At 39.8% G+C, this 19,953-nt stretch overlaps 1 protein-coding gene across 1 annotated transcript in view; it reads right to left on the reverse strand.

Annotated features, from left to right (window-relative positions):
- Positions 1-19,953, reverse strand: part of IPO5 (importin 5) — a 66,067-nt gene that overhangs the window by 37,272 nt on the left and 8,842 nt on the right. The window contains exons 5-15 of the mRNA XM_044428533.1: positions 19,331-19,427; positions 16,452-16,556; positions 14,833-14,955; positions 14,625-14,745; positions 12,764-12,851; positions 9,820-9,926; positions 6,975-7,099; positions 6,806-6,895; positions 6,553-6,726; positions 6,236-6,454; positions 4,374-4,457 (exon numbers count right to left, since the gene is read on the reverse strand). Coding sequence (XP_044284468.1) covers positions 4,374-4,457; positions 6,236-6,454; positions 6,553-6,726; positions 6,806-6,895; positions 6,975-7,099; positions 9,820-9,926; positions 12,764-12,851; positions 14,625-14,745; positions 14,833-14,955; positions 16,452-16,556; positions 19,331-19,427 — 1,333 coding nt within the window. The remainder of the gene's footprint in view (positions 1-4,373; positions 4,458-6,235; positions 6,455-6,552; positions 6,727-6,805; positions 6,896-6,974; positions 7,100-9,819; positions 9,927-12,763; positions 12,852-14,624; positions 14,746-14,832; positions 14,956-16,451; positions 16,557-19,330; positions 19,428-19,953) is intronic.

Raw genomic sequence — 19,953 nt, forward strand, 5'->3', positions numbered from 1 at the left:
TTTGTGATTTAAAAAAATATTTACAGAACAGATTAACCTTATTTACAACTGAGCCTTATAGGGAAATTTGACTTGGCTTGCGACCAATTCGGGTTATGACCAGAGTTGTGGAACAGATTAAGTTTGTGAGCCGAGGTACCACTGTATTTGCATAATGAGGATAGGAGATATAGGCTGATATATAACCTGTCCAAGGTTTCATAGCTCTGTCTGAGCCATTATGCTCTGTAACATATGAACAACAGTTTAAAAACAGCAAAACCAAAACGCCTAGAAATTTGTGGTTTTTGAGTACTGCACTGATTAAGGAAAAAGGGGAAAGTACTATAGAACTGATTTGCACTACAGCTATGTTGACGAAGAATATTTTTACTCTGATTTCTTCAAGTGAAGATATTTTCTGTATATCCACATTATCCCTATAGGCGAGGAGAGAGACTATAATAAGATTACTCAAATCGTGCTGGGACAAGTGGAGATCGCAGAAGCTACTAAAAATGAGAATTTAATCACCAAGAGGGTCACAACAAAGTTGGTGATGGGTCTCATTCTCCATTCTACCTCTATTCATCACACTTAATGAATCTTTAGCTAGCTGTTTATAAAGCTAATTACAGTCTGGCTCCTTCCCCCTTCACCATCATTGTAGCTAATTTCTCTGGAAAATAAAATCAGATTCACTATACGTATAGTGAAACACTGAGCTAATAAAACTAGAAACCTTCACAAGCCACATTATCAAAGAATTCATTTGTACATAAAATATGCATAATTACTATGAAGTTCCAATCTCACTTGGTGAGAAGAAGTTAACTTGTCCAGGACAGGGAAGGAACGTAGTATCAGGTTTCTGCCTTGCCCCTGGCTTGGCTGTTCATTCCAGACAGTTCTTTTCTACCTGAACCTTTGGACACAGTAACTACGTAGCAGCCATTAACATACTAACTCAAACACAGAAAGTAAAAAGAATGGAAAAACCATCAATTTGGCACACTCTCTAAGAAAGGCGGTAATAAATGCTATTACTTACAAGGGTGGTTAGCCTGCCAGAATGTGCAGTATGGATGTCACCTGCACACTGAAGTGAATACCAATAGTTCATTCCCCTGCAGTGTGAAAAAATATCCACCATGGATGTACAGTATTTCCACTGGCTGAGCCCCAAGGAAGGCAAGGTAGGTTGAGGCAGAGCTACTGTAATACTCTATGCCTGAAGGCTGCTTTGGCCTATGCGTATCTGTTCATCCTATAACACTTTACAAAGGTGTGCTGTGAAGACCACATGGCTGCCCTACAGATCTCTGCTGAGCAAGCGCTAACAGACAAATCTGAGATAGCTGCAGTCTTGGTGGACTGTGTAAGTTAAGGAAATTTTTTACACTCTTGAGCCACCTGGTGAGGGTAGCAGGAAGCTTTTTGCCCAAGGCCACTGGATGAAAGCAAATAAAGAATCAGAATGTTTGAGTTCCTCAGTCATCTTTGGGTAGATTTTGATGGCCCTTGTAACATCCATTGAGTGAGAAGGAGAACTTCCAGTGAGAAGGATTAGGGCAGGAAGACACACAATTGATTCCATTCTGTGAAAATTGTGTTGAATTTGAGAATTAAGAATAGATCCAACTGGAGTATGACAGAATCCTTTCTGAATATACACAGAATCTACACGTACTGAAAGGTCCCTCACAGAGAGGGCTGATAACTCTGAACTCTCTGGGCAGATGTTGCTGCTATCAGAAATAAAACCTTAAGTGAGAGGAAACAGAGATACAGTTCTAAAAGGTTTGAAGAGAAGAGAGGAGAACGCAGAAAGGTTCCACATAACAAACCAATTTATAACTGGATGGGATATGAGTGATGCTTCCCTGAAGAAACATTTAAAGTGTGGGTGAGCACTATATGTCCTGCAGCAGGGCTTCAAAAGGGAAGAAGAGTGAGCTATGGCTTGCCTGAGAATTGCATTAGCCTTGAGTCCCACATCGAGCCCCAGTTGTAGGAATAGAAGCACCTCTTTGATTCCTGCTGTCTTGTGATCTATGGATTTTCTTTTGGACCAACAAATAAATGTGTTCTGGGTTGTTTACTGTATTTCATTTGACAAATGGTCTCCTGGAGGATAACATAATTTCTGTTACCTCAGCTGAACAGCCTAGGGAGAAAATGTCTGGCACTCAGTAGCCAAACATCTAGATGCTGCCATTTGGGTCCAGATGCTAGACAAAGCCTTACATGACAAAGTCAATGGAAGGAACCATGGTCTGACTTGCCAGTTGTAAGATCTGGGACAGCCATTATTTCTGGTTGCCATGAATATTACAGCTATATGCTCTTGCTTGATCTTCCTGAAAACCTTGGCCAGAAGTAGAAACTGCAGGAATGTGTAATGTCTGTCCCGGGGTCAGGAGAGTGAAGAGCACCTGTAGATTCTGCTACTTGCACAAGCTATCTGGAGAAGCAAAGTCGTTCACTGTTGAGGAGGGAGGCAAAAAGGTCCACCAGGGGTAGGCTGAAGTGACAGCAAAGTCATTGCCAGATTAAAACAAAGGCTATTTTGTTTGGGTCAAGTTGATGCTGGCTTGATATACTGGTGTTTCACCTTCGGAGCTAGGCTCCTTGAATGGGATGGTCTTGGTAGTGAGCCCTGCACCTCTCCATACTGACATTCATGGTCACAGCAATGCCATGGGGTTTCTGAATGAGAGTGCCTTTTGCTTTGTGGTACATAAGAGAGATGTTCTGATTGTGACAGAATGATTCTGATATGCTATTTTGGATTATTTTGGACTGAGAGGGGAAGAGCCACCACTGTAGGAGGCTGGAATGTAACCCAGCCCATGACAGGATCCCTAAGGAGGGTATCATGAGAACTAGCATGAGATGATCTGAGTGAGACTGGAGAAGGGACTTTGCTACTTGTTCAATCCTGGAAAAACTTTCCTGGGCCAAGATTTTGTTTTGTTTTTTGGAGATGTCTAAAGCTGTCCTCAGATGAATGAGCAACTTGGAGGCCTGGAGGTGGTTCTTTTGGAAGTTTATTAGGAACCCATGTTCTCAGAGACGAGACAAGACAAGTTAATCTACATGGGGATAGATGTGAATGGAGTTCAGTCTGAAGTGAGCTCCCACTGCTACCATCAACTTGGAAAGACTCTTGAAGCTGATGCTAGCCCATGAGCACTACCCTGAAAATGCTGTCTCTTATATGAGAAGTGGAGAAAGTGTTGGTGTTGTCCAGCAAAGGGGATGTTGAGATATGCCTCTGTAAGGCATGATATGCCTCCGGAGTAGCCCTGACTGGAGGTATGAGATCTAGTGAGGAATTCTAGTCCAGGTGGGCTTGTGAACTTATAGCTACATGGAAGAAAGGATGAATTGAATGGAGCTCTGAAGGAACTAAAGTAAGAAGAGGAGGAGGAAGCTTAGAGAATTTTCATCCCTTTTTGAAGAGGACATATCTAACTTCTTGTCTTTGATTCCTACCAGATTCCCTCTCCAAAATGGCACATTCCTGTGACCATGCTGAAGGCTGTACAACCCAGGGTAAACAAAAATATTGGAAAAAAAATTGGTGTATCACAGTGTTTTCTTTTTCCTGAGGCCTCAAAAGAGGTTATGCGCCCTTGCAAACTCATCGGGATCGATGTCTAGGTTGACCTCCACTGAGATAGGAACTATGAAGAGGGTGCACTATTACATGTTATCCATGAAGGCTCCATGCTGATCTGCCTTGTCTGCTGTGCTGCTGGATAATCAGTGGTTGTGAGAACAAGTTTGCCAGGCCCAGGTTTTAGCCATTCTTAAGTGCTACAGGCCCTCCCATAATTTTTCCACTATTGCAGGTAAAGTTGACCATGGGCTGAACAAGATAGGTGGCACCTTGTGAACAGACTCTGGAGTCTGGAAGATTCTAACATGTCAAACCCTCCACTTCTTTTCCTTTTCTTCACTAGGCTTGGAACTCTTCTTGCTAGACAATGCCATCCTGTGGCAAAAAAGCAGAACAGCAAGAAAGGAAAGAACTGACCAGACAGAAAGAAAAACTTGCTAAGGTAAGAGACAGAACAAAGACTGAAAGAAAAGAGGCCTGGAAAAAGTTTGTTGAAGACAGATAAGAACATGCTGTGTCCCAGGCAAAGGCAAGGCATGGACTGGCAGGGAGGAGCACAGAGACCAGGACCAAGGCATAAACACACGTTCCTTGCTAGTTCTGGGTGGTGGGAGGAGTTAGTTTATGATGACGGTTTCTACACACCAGATAGAACTTGCCATCCAAATGGCCAGCATACTGACACATTGAATGGGACGCTCTTGGAACAAGGTAATTATACAAGATACTTAAAAGTGGTAAAAGTGCTGGAAGTAACTATTTGACATACCTGAGGGTCATCATCTTCCAAGTCATTAAAGTCAGTCTGTGTTTTTAGCAAGAGCTGCATTACATCTGATGCATCCTGCATGAACTAGAAACAGAGAGAAAAAAAGCTATGGCAGTTATTAAATAGTCATTAAGCCTAAATAGTTTATTTAGTGTATGCTAATGCTTCTGACAGCATGAATTGTAAATATGCCCAAACTATTAAAATGTTCCATAGGTAACACTAGGAAAGGAAAAATTAGTGGTTTTAACAGAAGAACGTAAGAGCAAGTCAGTGTACTTAGGAAAATTCAACTGTCACACAAATTTGCTCTGGAAGTCTTTGCATTCTCATTCAAGCATTGTAAAAGACTTTTCCATCAAGTCACATAATAGGTTGCCTAACAAGTAGTATGTTGTTCTCTACATCTGTCATTCAGACAGTCTCCTAACAGGGAATATGAAATATTAGATGCATCTACTTTCATACCAAGCTTGGATCATTTTGATTCTAGAAAAGTCATTTACATTGTAGGTTTTCCTTGATCCTAGGTTTAACTAAGTTATAAAACCTGTAGAATCACTTCTCGCCTAAATTCAGGTTAAAAAAAAATGACGGAAATCTGAAGGGTGACTGGTTAAGTAACGGACACCATATTGTTTTCTTTTGTGTTGGACAAGGCCTACACAGTAAAGCTGCTTTGCTCACTCAGAGTCCTCTTCCACTGGGAAAGGATGCAGGGAAGGGAAGGTTTTAGGACCTGAGTATATGTCAGGAGGATGCTCCTCCTAGTGCATCTGCTAGGATCTGGCTTCAAGGATGACCAAGTCTCCTCTCACTGGGGATAGTATGCAGGGCAGGTAAAGCCACGGTAAATGAGCCAGGACTGGAGAAGGGCATCTCCAGTCAACTGCCAGTTGGGAATGGTAGCTGTGTCTAAGGGATTTTTTTGGTCAGTGGTATGGTTTCTAGATGCTTCCCTGTGTTGTGGGTTTACACAAGGCATTAGAAAGGGTACCATATGGACAAGTCCCCTGCTTATCCACATTCCCAGAAGGTATTACAGATCAGAGATAATAGGTCAGAGGCTGCAGAAGAAATCTGACACCAGGAATTAAAAAAAGCTATTTGGTTTAGTTCGAAAGAACATCTTAATAGCTTATTATGTGCAAAATCACTTCATTTATCATGCCGTCTGCAAATTAGACATTTTTATTTAAAAACCCCCTGAAACTCAGTGAGAAAACTAGTGCTTAACTATTACTGAGGAAAATTTACTACATTCTGAAATGTAGTAAACAAGATCCTAACAGAAAAGTTCTTGAAACCATTATCAAGCCCCTCCCTACCCTGCCCCGTGTGTGTGTGTGTGCGTGCGCGTGTGTGAATTTGAATGTAGTATTATTTAACAGGAAACTTTATCTTCAGCTAACCCCAACAGTTATTAGAACACCATACTGGAACAAAGAGGTGTTGAGAACACAATCTGGTTGAAGAATCTTTCGTTTCAGTTTAGGGTGATTACAGTTATTGGAGAGCCACCGTGGCATGGTGGTTACAGTGTTGGACTGGATACCTGGGAGATCCAAATTCTAGTCCCTGCTCAGCCATGAAGCTTACTGGGTGACTTTGGGCCAGTCACAGACTCTTAGGGTAGGTTGTTCTTGTGAGGATAAAGTGAGACTATATGAGCTTCCTTGGGTTCCTCACAAGAGAGAAAAGGGTGGGATATAAATGCAGTGTCGGCATCATCATCTGCGGTTTAGTAGTACCATTTTTGATATAACCTATTCTGTGTGTTCACAGACAGAATAGCAGGGTAAAAATAATGAAATGATTCAAGCACCAAGTCAAAGGCAAAAAATACTCATACTGAAACTTACCTTCTCTTTACCTACTGCAAGACCAATTAAGCTGATACATTCTATGGTTTTTCCTCGTAAAAGTCTAAGTTCCTTCTGCACAGCATTCTCAACGATGTGTTTAAGAGATGGCATAAATAAATCATAGTATGGAACAAACTTTTCTTCTGCTGTATCAGCTACAGATGCAATGGATGTAACAACTTGCTCCAAAACCAGCTTTGTGCCTTTTTCTATCAACTGTGGGGCAGAAACCACACAAACTTTAAAACTTGTTTAAATCTCAATTATATTAAAGTCAAATTAGTACCATATTCAATCATCCCAAAGTGTCTTACCTCCTGCAATTTTAATACCATAGTGGAATGAAGGTGCTTCACTAAGTTATCTAAATAAGGAATAAGCAATGATTTTGGACAATCTTCAGTAAAATTGATCAAAGCAGCAGCTGCATGTGCCTGAACACGTTGGTTGCCTTGGTCTTCCATGGTCTGTAGTAGAGCTGCAATCACCTACAACACAGTTGAGTACCATGAGTGAAAGTTCTCAAAATAAAATGGATCATATATGGCAACATAGCTTTCCACTTGCCTTCTCATGGAATTTCTTCTGGAAGCCTGGTGCAAAGTCAGTAGCCATCTGACCAATTGCATTACAAGCCGCATATCTTACTCTTGGGTGCTGAAATATTTAGCTTTCATTAGTAAGTTCACAAAACAATCTAATACACATTTTGAGAAGACAAATGGGATAAACTTACAGTATCCCGAAGGAAGAGCAAAACCAAGTTAACTATTTCATTCAGAATTCCCTCCATCTGTTGATGGCAGCCTTCACCAATAGCCGACAAAGCCATCAGTCCAGCATGTCTGCACTTCCAGTCAGCTGTATTGAAAGATATTAAACTGAAGTATTATTGGCTGGGAAAAAGTATATAGAAGTACTAAAGTACTTTTATCCAAAACATGAATGTAGAATACTGTGTCTAGTTCTGGACATCAAGATTTAAGAAAAATGCTTTAAAAGAACTAGTACTTCCAAATCAGAAGTAGTAGTAGTTTCCCTATACTCCTCATTAATCAGACTTCTTCTGGAGTAGAAGGTCAGGTTCTGGGCACTAAGATTTCAGAAAAAAATGCAGAAAAATTAGAAAGGGTCCAGAGGAGGGCAACAAAACACAAAAACATTGTCCTATGAGGAGAGACTGAGAGAACTGGGCATGTTCAGGCTTGAGAAGAGAAGGCGGAGGTGGGACAGGATATCACTCCGTAAGTACTTCGAAGGCTGTCACAAAGAGGAAGGTCAAGATCTCTTCTCGCTGATACCAGAGTAAAGGACATTGAATAATCAATTCAAATTGCGACAACCCAGATTCAGGCTTGTTATCAGGAAAGGTTTCCTCACTTTTAGAGCAATACAATAGTGGAACCAGTTGCCTAGAGAGATTGTGGGCTCTCCCACACTAGGGACATTCAAAAAGAAACTGGACAGTTATCTGAGTGGGATGGTGTCAATTGGTGCCCTGTAACAGCAGGAGGTTGGACCCAATGGCCTTCTTGGCCCCTCTCAACTCTATTATTCTATGATTCTGTGATCCAAGCCAACTGTAGCAGTTTTCCCTTCCATGCAAGGCTGTGAGAGCAAGGATCATCTATTCTTCTCTCTGTTAATTCCAAACTAGAGAACTGCGGTTTAAAAAAAGACTAGAATTACAGGGTCCAACTGCAATTCCGTATGTTCCATCAAGCCAGGAACACTACATCCAAACTGCAAGAATGATTTCACCACTTGGCTGAACACTAAGGGAAAGGATGTTTTGTAATCTTCATGTTGTTACCAAGAACACCTTATCATGTGCCTGTGAACCACCTTGGGAGGCATCAGGGCATGCATCAATGTCTTTAATGATGAATGTAACTGGCAAACAGACTTTATAGCAGAAAAAACATCCTTCCAATAACTGATGCTACGCAAGGTTGCTACCTGCCACTACCATTGTATAGATAAATGAGGAGATTCAAATGCTAGCTTACAGCAATTGACTTATTTTCTGATACACCAAAGTCCTTACCAGTTTTTGTCCAAGTGTATAATCACAAGAGACTGCACTTACCTTGTCCCCAGGGCCTATATGCAAAATCCTGTGTTAGTATTAATTTCTATGTAAGAAGACTTTAGTGGACTATTTCCTGGACCCTTATTTCAGCAAAATAATGGAGGCTAGTGCAGATAGATGCAATCCCCATGTATTTGTTCAAACAAATGGGAATGACACATAGGTGTAGGACTCCCTTCACACACTTGAACAATTCTTTGAAGAAAGAATCCAGTTGCAAGCAGGAAGCATCTTCCTGCTTAAAGAATACAGTAGCTCCTGATGAATCTCTTTGAATAAAACCTTTAAAGCTTAGAAAAGAAAAATCCCTGGCCAGAATCCAATGTCCCACAGAAAATGTTTTGTGCACATACTAGGGGCTTTCCAGGTCTCACCTTTTATCAATAATACTTTGCACCCTAAGAAATTACCTCTGAAGATCCAGAGACATCCCATGAGATGCTCAGAAGTACTGCAGGAAGAAAAATATCTCCTCTAACCAAAAGTGTAAGAGCTTTTCTTGATCCTGTCACTGTCTGCAAAATTATTCAAACCTGTCTTTGATTACATATTTACACAGTTCATATGGTACAACAGCCCACCACGTCAGTCAGTTATGGGGGGCTGCTGAGTCAAACAAACCCTTCACTGCATGCTTCAACTTTCACAAACCACCCTGAGATCCCATGGCTTGTTCTAGTAATGTTCATATCCATGGTGGGTTCCCGTGTCATCTGAACCCAGAAAAGAAATATCACCATAAGCATTGGGATTGGCTAAGAGCTTCTTGGCAAGCAAAACACGTTCATATCACTCTTTGTGAAATGCTGAGAGGGCTGGAGATGTGAGGAAACATTGAACTGACACTTCTCAGTGTCTTCTACTAGTTCAACACTCAGAAGTGAGAAAATTACATTTCTAAGTGAGAGATATTTCCCAACGTGACCATTTTGGTGTGCTCACTCCATTTGTCTTTTTTGATCCATTTCTGAATTGATGTCCTTCCCCTTATTATTCTTACCAAACCTTTTGCAACTATGCACAAATTAGGCTATATGCAGCCTTGTTTTGCCAGTTTCAGTGTATGTTATCAACTCTGCCTTGGTATTCCCTTTGACAGCTGCAACATATAAGGACATTGACAAGTCAGGATTACACATATGGGACAAGTAGAAGTTACAAAAAAATGTATGTACTTCAGAAAAGGTACTGAATGAAAGGGGCAGTGACTGAAGCAGGGAGACAGCTGTGGTGAGGAGACAAGATGGGTTCTGTCACAAAGGTGACTGAGAAACATGCTGTAGCTGGCTGCAAATCTGAGGGGAAATAAGTGGGAGAACAAGCCACAGAAAGCCTGATCGTGGCTTATCTGCAGGGCGGCTTAGCATGAAGTGTGAACCTGTCCACTGTCATGGATCTTCAGTGCTCAGCCCTCCCCCCCCCCCACCAACAATTTTATTAATTAAGTGTGCTCTAACAGTGGTTCAAAGACCTGAATAAAATAACTTACGATTCTGAAGCATCTGCATAATATGTTCTTTTATCATAGGCAAAACAAGTTTTCCACCAAGGCCACACGCCATTCTATCCAGTGCACTTTCGCCAGCAACAGCATTGCTAAGGATTATAATTGTTTAAAAAAGAAATCAGTGAACCAACATCAAGAAATTAAATTCAGCACTCAGGAGCTATCAAAATAATTAACATTATGCAGAAGCACCAGTTAGGGCTCGGTTATGGAAAATATCCCGAACAATAGTATGAACATCTGGAGCACTATTAAAGTCATTATTAAAAGCAGAAATAAGGCTCAACCTCCCCAGAGAGGTCTGCCTGGTGCCGATGTTATATACTTTTCAGCGCCAGGTCAAGACCTTTTTATTTTTCTATAATTTTAATGTTTAATATTTTAATTATGTTTTATGCTCAGTCGTGGAGTATTTTGTATTATTTGGGTTTATATGTATTTATTGGATTTTGACTTGAAGCTGTCCAGAGACCTGCAACATATTGGATGGGGTAAAAAAAAATACCCAAACAAACAAACAAATTTAGTTATTTTCCATGACCAAGTAAGAAGGGTATTATCAGGCAAGTAACTGAAAGGCCAAGGGAAACTCTGAAGGTGCTGGAGAGATCTGCAGCTGAGCTGGGGGAAGCTGTCCTTGGGATAAATGGATGATCCACAAAGCTGGGCTATACGGAAGTGTGGCAAGAAGAAAGCCATTGCTGAAACAAACTCATACCAAAGCCTATTTCAAATCTGCAGTATTTCAAGTTTGTGGGAGACATAGCAAACATGCAGGAAAATGTTCTCTAGTCCGAGACCATAATGGAATTTTTGGCCTTGCTGCAAAATGCTATGTATACCACAATGTCAACAATGCTCATTGCCCTGAGAACACCATCCCCGTGATAAAGCTTGGTGCTAACAGCATTATGTTGGGAGATGCTTCTTCTTGGTAGGGACTGAGAGGCTGGTCAGTAGTGTGGCCAAGACTGGATGGAGCTAAATATAAGGCGACTCTAGAGAAAAATCTGCCTATAGGTGTTTCCAGAAGTATTGACTTAAGAGGGGTGAATACTAATTCAACCAGAAAATTGCTGTTGCTGTCATGTGCCACCAAGTCATCTCCAATGCACGGGGACCTTATGAATTAATTAATGACTACCAAAATGTCCTGTCCTACACAGCCCTGCTGAGCTCTTACAAGCTCACGGTTATGGCTTCCTTTATGTAGTCAACCCATCTCATATTTGGTCGTCTTCTTCTGCCTTTGCCTTTCTTTACCATGACTGTCTTCTCCCATAAGTCTTGCCCTCTCAAACCAACAATGACAAGTCTGTTTTTGTTTACTTAATTTTTGTGCCACCATAAAATTATCTCACAGTGTTGAATATTTTGCATACATCAAGGGGCATTAATGCCAATTACACCCATTTCAATATTGAAGTATAGTACAACAGTCTGTGGAAAAATGTAGAGGGGAGATACTTCTGCAAAATGCAGTATCAAACCACTTAAAGTATCAAATTCTGAGCACTCCACTAGAGGATCATTACAATCCATTACTCATGTGCTACCATTTGCCAAGGATTTGTATAGTAAGAAGGGGATTATATCCAGTTGCGTCTCTCTGCTGACAAAAGGCTCTTTGATCCAGTAGAGAGTTCCATGAGCAGAAAAGGAGGGAAGAATATTACGTTTCACTGATTTCCTCTGCAGCCCTTTGCCTGCCCCCATTCCACAGTCCAGAGAGTTTCTATGGAACCCTGCTGGAGATGGTGCTGTGGACTGCAGGCACAAGAAAATGACTTGCGACCATAATTAAAGTTTCTGAAGATGGTGATTTCAACAAGAATGATTGAGATGAACAGAGCACTAAAATTAAAGGAATTAGTTTTTGAATACTTCTAGAAGCGCGCAGAGGTACAGCTACTAGATTTTCAGTTTTAAAGATGTAGTCAATATTGCCTCAGATTCAAATAAGATACACAAAATGGGAGCTTTCATCCCCGTTCCAGTGGCAGCCCCTTGTACCCATGTAAGACCACACAGGGGGTAAGGCTTACACTTGGAGGAAGGAAGGGAAGAATCAAAAACTGACACAAATTGTGCCTAATACTACAAGCATCATGCACTCTTACATAGAGTGCTTTAGAATCAAACTATATGAGGTACAGGACTGAAGATTTTCTCTACAGGCCAGTATTCCTCATAGGAAAATTCTTCTTCAGAATGCTCTCACTGTAGCTTGTCTTGTGAGAAAGGATTCTCCCTCCACAAGGATTTGGGCTTCTTAAAACCAGAAAATATATGTTTAGGTACTATTTGTTCTCCTCCTCCTTATATACTGGGACAAGAGGGCAGAACATCAGGCCAGGGTGCCAAATCTATGGCTTCCAGAAGGCCGTACTCACTTCCCCTGGTGCCACATTCTTTCCTCTAGCCATCAATCATTTGGGGTTTCCTGGATTCGGTCAAGTTTTTTGCCATATTCAAAAAGGCTGAAATAGCACTTCTAAGGCTGTTACTGACAGCAACAGTTCTAAGCTTCAATATGCTGGAATTTGGGGGCCCTACCCGTTTTTTCCTAGCCCGCACCCACCACCAGAATGTGGTCCCTGAAAGTGCCCCGGAAATGGGATGTGACCTTCATGATGAAAGAGGTTCTGTAGCCCTGATTTAAGAGTTGTTTGTATATCATACTGGCTCTCATTTGATTATCTCATAAGAATATGAGGTGCCACTACAAGACGGTACAATTTATGATCAGGTACCTAAATGTGGTTGTAACACAACACACATACTCACAGATATCTCATAGCAACAGCAATGAATCAACAGTAGTTAGCAAACAAATAAACAGTGAACAAATAAACCAGCATGAAATACAAGAGAATTCCAGAAACAAGTTAAACATTCAGTATTTTCTTTTTTAAGCTTTTTTTACCTGTCAAAATCATCATCTTCCAATTCATCAGCATTTGCCCAGTCTTCATCTTCTTCTAGGTCAACCATCATTGTCAACATCTGAGGAACTAAGAAAAAAAACAATGCTAATGTTTAAGCAAGGGATTGTCTGGGTAGTAACCTAATTGTTAATAAAATATCCATCAGTCCTTGACTCCAGTAAAATTTGCACATATTTCATCCTATTGCAACGTTTTCTAATACAGGCAATTCCTAAGTTACAAATGTCCAAGTTACAAACAACTCATACTTATGAACAAACTGCTATTAATTTTTTTAAAAAATATTGCAGAAAATTGTCATCAGCAGAGAGAGAGAAAGCAAAAGGGGAGAGAGGGAAGACCTCCAAAGCATGCCTTCCTGCCTCACCCATCTGGAGAGGGAAATCTCTCCAGCATTACCTTGCTGCAAAGTGAAGGCCCTGGTGAGTTTGGGCAGGGGGTGGAGGGGTGGGGATAGAGATATTCATGATTTTTCCTCTTTCACAGGAGTCCTGTGTCCCCTAACTCTAATTTGAAGGGGAAACTGTGTGTGATCTGACTTACGATACAAACTCAGCTTAAAGACACAGTTCCATTTTCTCAGGAATGAAACCCAGGCTCTACCTGTAGCGCAATTTTGCATTTTGAAACACTGTTCCCCAAGTGTCCATTTGTACATATGTAAAAATGACTTAAGATTTGGTCCATATCTCAAATAAATTATGCAGTCCATTATTTATATATATTTATGGCCCACCTTTATTTATATTTATCGTCCACCTTTCTTCCTGCAAGGAAGTCAGTGCAGCACAACCTGTGAGGGAGGTTAGGCTAAAAGACTAGTCCAAAGTCACTCAGTGAGGTTCAGTGGGCATTACTGCTTAGTTCTCCTGAGATCCTAACCAGTATGCCACACTAAGAGTCCAGAAACTGAGATAATGGTTCAGTTTTTCAAGGCTGTCATTAAACCTCCTGATTGAAATACTGCAGCTAAGAAGGACATTTTAGCCAGGAACTATTCATGGAAAGCATTTATAGTTGAACAGTTCTCATATGTGCCTTAACTATATTTTTTCTAATAATATTATCTTCCAGGATCCTAATTATGCAACATTTTATTACTATTCATTGCTTAACATAAATAAAATGTTTTTAAAATCAATTAAAAGCAGCAGTAACATTCCAGGTCTCCCATACTTCCATTTAATATACAAAACATGGTTCAGTTTTCTCAAAACTTTGCTTATCTTTGCATTTTAACCAGTTAAGTTATTCTAATTTCTCTACCATAAAATTTTGATTAATGTGTTCACAAAAAAATGAAGTATGTGAAATTACTAAAAGGATGAAAACTGGAGTAATGTTTCCAGATCAGAACAACCTTGTAGGCTCACGTCCTCCTCTATTCTTTATCATATGAATTGTCTTTTTCTTTCCATTTTGGGTGGTATACAAATAAAAGAGCATACCCATTTATTTAAGAGTTCAGCAACATTTATTACACATCTATTGCAATTTTAAAAGGAGTATGCTTTTAATTATTTTTACTTTATTTTATTTTTTATTGCATTACATGGGTGATGGATGTATTTTTGGATCCAAACTGGGGCTGCAAGGTTGGAGCATTTTAAAAAATGCTGAAAGATTATCCTGGATGTTTGTGGAAAGGGCTGGATTTAACTTCTCTACCTGAGAAATGAAGCATCAGCAGGACATTGGTTTTTAAAAGCTTTTCTATCTACACTGTGCTAGTCCAGAGCAAGTATATTTTAGCTAACTTAAAATTCTCTCATGTATGCTTATCTTCTGTTTTAATTTTAACTGAGAAGAAAACTAACTCAAGAACAAAATTTTACTTACTAGCTTGTGCAACAATGTTGATATGCCTTCTCAGCATAGCAGCAGCAGTTTCCGATAATGTAACTATTACTTCAAGGGCCAGCTGACGTTGCATGTTACTGAGACTAGTGTCTGCACACAACTGAAATAAAATCAAATGTAACTAAAACACTAAAGACAAGTTAGCCATCTAAGAAATTGAAATTTGGAGTGGGAAGATCAAGCTTACCTTCAAACTCAGTTGTAATGTGGGTTCTATGTGTGGCCGTAGGTATTTTGGAACAGTATCTGCAATCTCTACAAGAGACTTTAGGACTGAATCATCATTTTGGTAACAGGAGTCATTTACTGCCTAAAAGAGAATTCAGTATTTTACTTATAACGTATACTCAGATTCATATTCTATATTATGAAAACTTTGCATAATGTTTCAAGATAATACAGTTGGCATAAACGTCTAACAGAGGATATAGTGGCTGAAGATCTCAAATGAAAATAACTTCAGCAGGCACTCACTTAATAATCTGTTCTATCTATTTGCCTCATATCCTTCATCACTGGTTTGGTACAGATGCAGCTTTTTCTGCTGTGTGGTGAGGAAATGGAAACCCTGCACAGGAGTTCCAAATATGGTCCCTCTCAAAAAAAAAAAAATAAATAAAATAAAAAATCTTATTATATGGTCTCTCTTTTTGTAGGTCCTCCTGAAGAAGTCTAAAAAACCACAATACTTGAGTGAAAATGCATACATTTATCTGTCTACAGACTATAATTAAATATTTCTTTTTGAATTCAATATTAGAATATTAGACCATCATTGATGAGCTTTTTGGAATTATTGTCTCTATCACTTATGTTAAAATGCCTTAAAATCATAAAATGTTTCTATCCTTGTATAAGGTTAGATCCAGCATTTCAGTGAATGATGCCCAGTAGTAGTAGCAGTATGACATGAAACTTTAGGTGAATCACCTACCCCCAGCTCCACTGATAGAACTACTTCTATCAGCAGAAAGAACCCATAGTTTTGAAAATCCAATGACTTTAGTAATTACTGAAAGACTGATGAATGGCAAACATCTGCGATCTGTGAGTTTGTATATAATTAGAGTTGGCAATATAAGAAATGAAATTGATTGATTTGATTTTTAAGACCATCAAATGTAAGACAGTCTTAAAAATCAATACATTTCATCCTGTTTTTAGTTCCCTGCATCTGCAGACATTATGTTTGATTGTGTGAAGAATTCCTTATTATTTGTTTAATTTCTATACTGCCCAACAGCCAAAGCTGTCAGATTACCATGTATTTTAACTATAAATAAGTAAATATATTGTGTGTGTGTGCTTTAATTTTTCCACAAGATTCTTATCAAAACAGACTGAACTTTTCACAATTCTCAATATATGAGCAACCCTTTTGAATAGTATCAGTTGAGAGTTATCCTTTCGATGTAGTTTACATGAAGAACAGATGTATTAGAAATCAATCATTTTTAAATCTAGAGTACCTTGTTATAGATTCCAACACCTGCATAAAGACCCAATTACCAAAGCAGATAAATAATTGACTTCAACATTCAAATTTTGAGATCTGATAGCGCAAATGTCAGGAGGTGTCAGAAAAGACTCCTCAGCCCTCCCTAGTTTTGCCACAGCAATTTGAGTCTTTCTGGGGCTGCTTTGTGGTCCTACTCTGGCATCTCCCTCCAGTTCTGCAATGTCTAACTGTGCCTTGGCTTATGCCTGTTCAGGCTCATGCCTGTAGCGATCTTATATGCATTTCAGCAACAAGCCAGTCTCTAGGAGAGAACATACTTCAGACAATTTTCTAGAAGAAATTTTTACCTGCAAAATCCCAGGAAGCAAGTCAGCAAAATGTTTAAGGAGGGGAAGATTTTGTTCATTTGCAAGAACAAATGCAGCTGCAGCTCTGGCTGACAGTGTCCTTATCTAGAAAAATATAAAATACAAAAACATTAAATATGCAAGAACTTTGCACAGGCACTTCCCTTTGCAAACCAGACACTCATTCGGGAGCTATACAGGCACATAATTGAAACTTGACTATAGAAGGACAGATGGTTCTTCTGAAAAATACACTAATATCTTTAGAAGAAAGTAGCAGATCTTCCCAAGTTTGTGAGCCTAATCTGGCCTTCAGAGGTTGCCCATCTGGCTCCCATCCCAAAGCTACCTTTCTAGAGGCTACTTGGGCTGATGAATCCTTGTTATTTATGATAAGTGTTTGGAAATTTCACTGGTGATTCAGGGATTCTCTTTAGCACATTGCTCACTGTTCCAGCTGGGAGACATGCTATGTGCTTTACCTGCGCCACATCCTTCTCAATGAATGGGAAGAACACGTCTCTGTTTGGTGCCTCTGCTGTGCATGAGTTTTCTCAGCCTATACAAGGCTGAGAACAGATGATTTCTGAGGCATAGTTCCACTTCTGGATGTTATCTGGCTTGTGGGTCAGTAGCAGTGGTGATTCACCTCAGCAATAACAGATTGGGATGATGGATACTGAAGTCATTCCACATAACCCAGTGTAGATCAAGAAGGGTCCCTCATACAGGGACACTTAACCCATTTTGAGGAGCAAATAGAACTTGTACACACATCAGGTATTTTATGCCCTGTAGGAGTTCATCCACAATTTGAGAGCTTGGGTCAGCACTTTTGCAATTAATGTACATTTATTTATTTCTTAAATTTGCAGTTTGCCTTCCCATCAGATGGTAAACAATGCAACTATGAAACGCACTCCCCAGAGAGGTCCGCCTGGCACCGTCATTATATGTTTTTTGGTGCCAGGTCAAGACCTTTTATTTAATCAATATTTTAATATGTTTTAATACTGAATTTTATGGTTGTATTTTATTAATTTGCAGCCAGAGTGGATTGTCAATTTATCTATGTTGTAAGCCGTCCAGAGACGCAAGTAATTGAACGGCATACAAATTTTATAAATAAATAAAACAAATAAAACTAACAGTAGCAGAATACAAAGTACTATCAGGAACATAAAAAGAAAGAGAAATCTCATTAGTAAGATTGATTTTAAAACCCAACCTATTTAAAACTGACTGTATGTATCAGCTTATTAGACCAAGGGCTGTGTGAATAAAAACATCTTTGCCTGTAGCAGAAGGTCAAAGAAGAAGCTAGACAAACAACTATTAAAAAGACCGTATCATGAGTTCTCACCAAACATGCATCAGGTGTTGGCAAGACAGAAAGGATCTCCATAAAGAACATGCATGGGAGAGCAGGTTCTTTCAGATAATGCAATCCTAAGTTGAGGAGAACATTGTAAGTCATAACTGATGTTTTGGTTTGTGCCCAAAAACAATTCTGCAGCCAGTGAAATTTCTGTAAGATGCCAATTAGATGTTTTCAATTACAGGTTCCAAGGAACAGTCTGACTGCAGCATTCAAAAGCAGTTTCCTAGCACTCTTCAGAGTCAGCAGCACAGAGTGTGTGTTACAATAGTTCAAATAAGAAGTAACAAGGGCATATGTGGCTAGATCCAGGATTTCTAGAAATGAGTGCAATTGGCCTACTAGTCATAGCTCTGTATAGGTGCTTCTGGCCACTGCTGACACCTGGACATCAAGGTTGAGAGTTGGATCCAGGAATATACACCACCCAATACCTGAGTCTTCAAGATGATTCCAGTTCCATCCATTACAGAACAAACCCATAATCTGCCTTTCTATTAACCAAGAGAGCCTCTGTCTTGACTGGATTAAGATTCCATTTGTTTCTTCTCATCTAGCCTATTACTGACATTAAACACTCATTCAGGACTTGAGCTGCTTCCTTGGATTGAGTTGAAAAAGAGAGACAGGCCTGGGTATCATGAGAATATTACAGAATCACAGAATAAAAGAGTTGTAATAGGCCAATAAAGCCATGAGGTTCTGCCTCTTGCTCAGTGCAGGACTTCAAATTAATGCATCCCTGACAGATGACTGTCCAGCTGCATCTTGAATGTCTTCAGTGAGGGAGAGCCCATGACCCCTGCTAGGCAACTGGTTCCATTGTCATATTGCTGTAACAGTCAGGAAGTTTTCCTTGATGTACTGCTGGAGGCAGGCTTCCTGTAACTTGAGCTTATTATTCTGTGTACTCTACAATGATCATGAAATCATGGCTCTCCTCTGTGTGACATTTTTTCAAGTACTTGAAGAGTGTTATCATATCTCTCACCAGTCTTTTCTCTTTTTTTGAAGATTAAACATGCTCAATTATTTCAGTCTCTCCTTTATGGGGCTTATTTTCATCATCTCTCTTGCCTCTTCTGAACCACCACTGCTGACTGGAGGATTCCTTCATGTGATCAGGAAGGGATACTTCTATTAATGCAGTCCACAATAACATCTACCTTTTTTGCAGCATCAGACCCCCAAATCCTAGATAGCTTTACCAAGCTTCTGATGCTAAATAGTACAGGGAACAAGACAGAAGCCTATGAGACAAGACAGAAGCCTATGAGACAGCACAGGCCATCAGCTGAGGGGTTGGAGAGGAGTCTCTCAGCACCATGATCTGGAACCATTCTTCTCAGCACTAAGGAACCACAAAATTCTATCTCAAATAGCCCAGCATAACATTGTCAGCAAAGTCTTCATTGCAGACATTCACTTTTCTAAAATAGAAAATATTCCAAGATTAAAGAAGGGTTTTTGGTTCTAGCTGATCATGGAAGCTTTGAATTACCATTGGATTTTCCTGATCCTGCATACATTGTACCAACATCCTCTTGATGACCTCCAAATAATGCTGCTGTTGATTTCCAAAGATACCAGGAAAGTTCCTAAATGGGAAGTAAAAAGAATGCACATTTAAGCATTTTAAACTCTTCATGCTGAGCAGTCACACACACACAGAAAAATGGAAACCTATGACAATTATGTGCAAAGTGTTGCAAGTTAGTTTATTTTACAGAAAGCTTTAAAACTTTCTGCATTCAGGGTACATACCCTACACCAATATGCCTTAAGAAAACTCTTGTGAGCTTGGAGAGAATTCTGAGGCAAAATCTAGGATATAATTCAATTCTCACAGGCAATGGTGACCTGCTAGAGCTCAGCTGTAGATGCTTATGTACCATTACTCATCTAATTGAGAAACTCCTGAAAAGCTTCCCAAGATTCCCTAGAACACAAGGTTACCTCAGAACAAAGACAGAAAAACACATTTTAAGACAGAAGTTGTGTGTTTTCCTTAGTGGAAATTGCTTTTTGCTCAAGCCAGTTCACTAGTTTTTCACTGATTCTCCGTAATGCTGCAGCTTTCTGAGCTATATCTCACTGTGTTCCAAAGGAACCTCTAACCCTCAG

This window comes from Varanus komodoensis, unplaced genomic scaffold (genome assembly GCF_004798865.1).
Source record: "Varanus komodoensis strain SLA01 unplaced genomic scaffold, ASM479886v1 scaffold2, whole genome shotgun sequence".
Classification (NCBI taxonomy): Eukaryota; Metazoa; Chordata; class Lepidosauria; order Squamata; family Varanidae; genus Varanus; species Varanus komodoensis.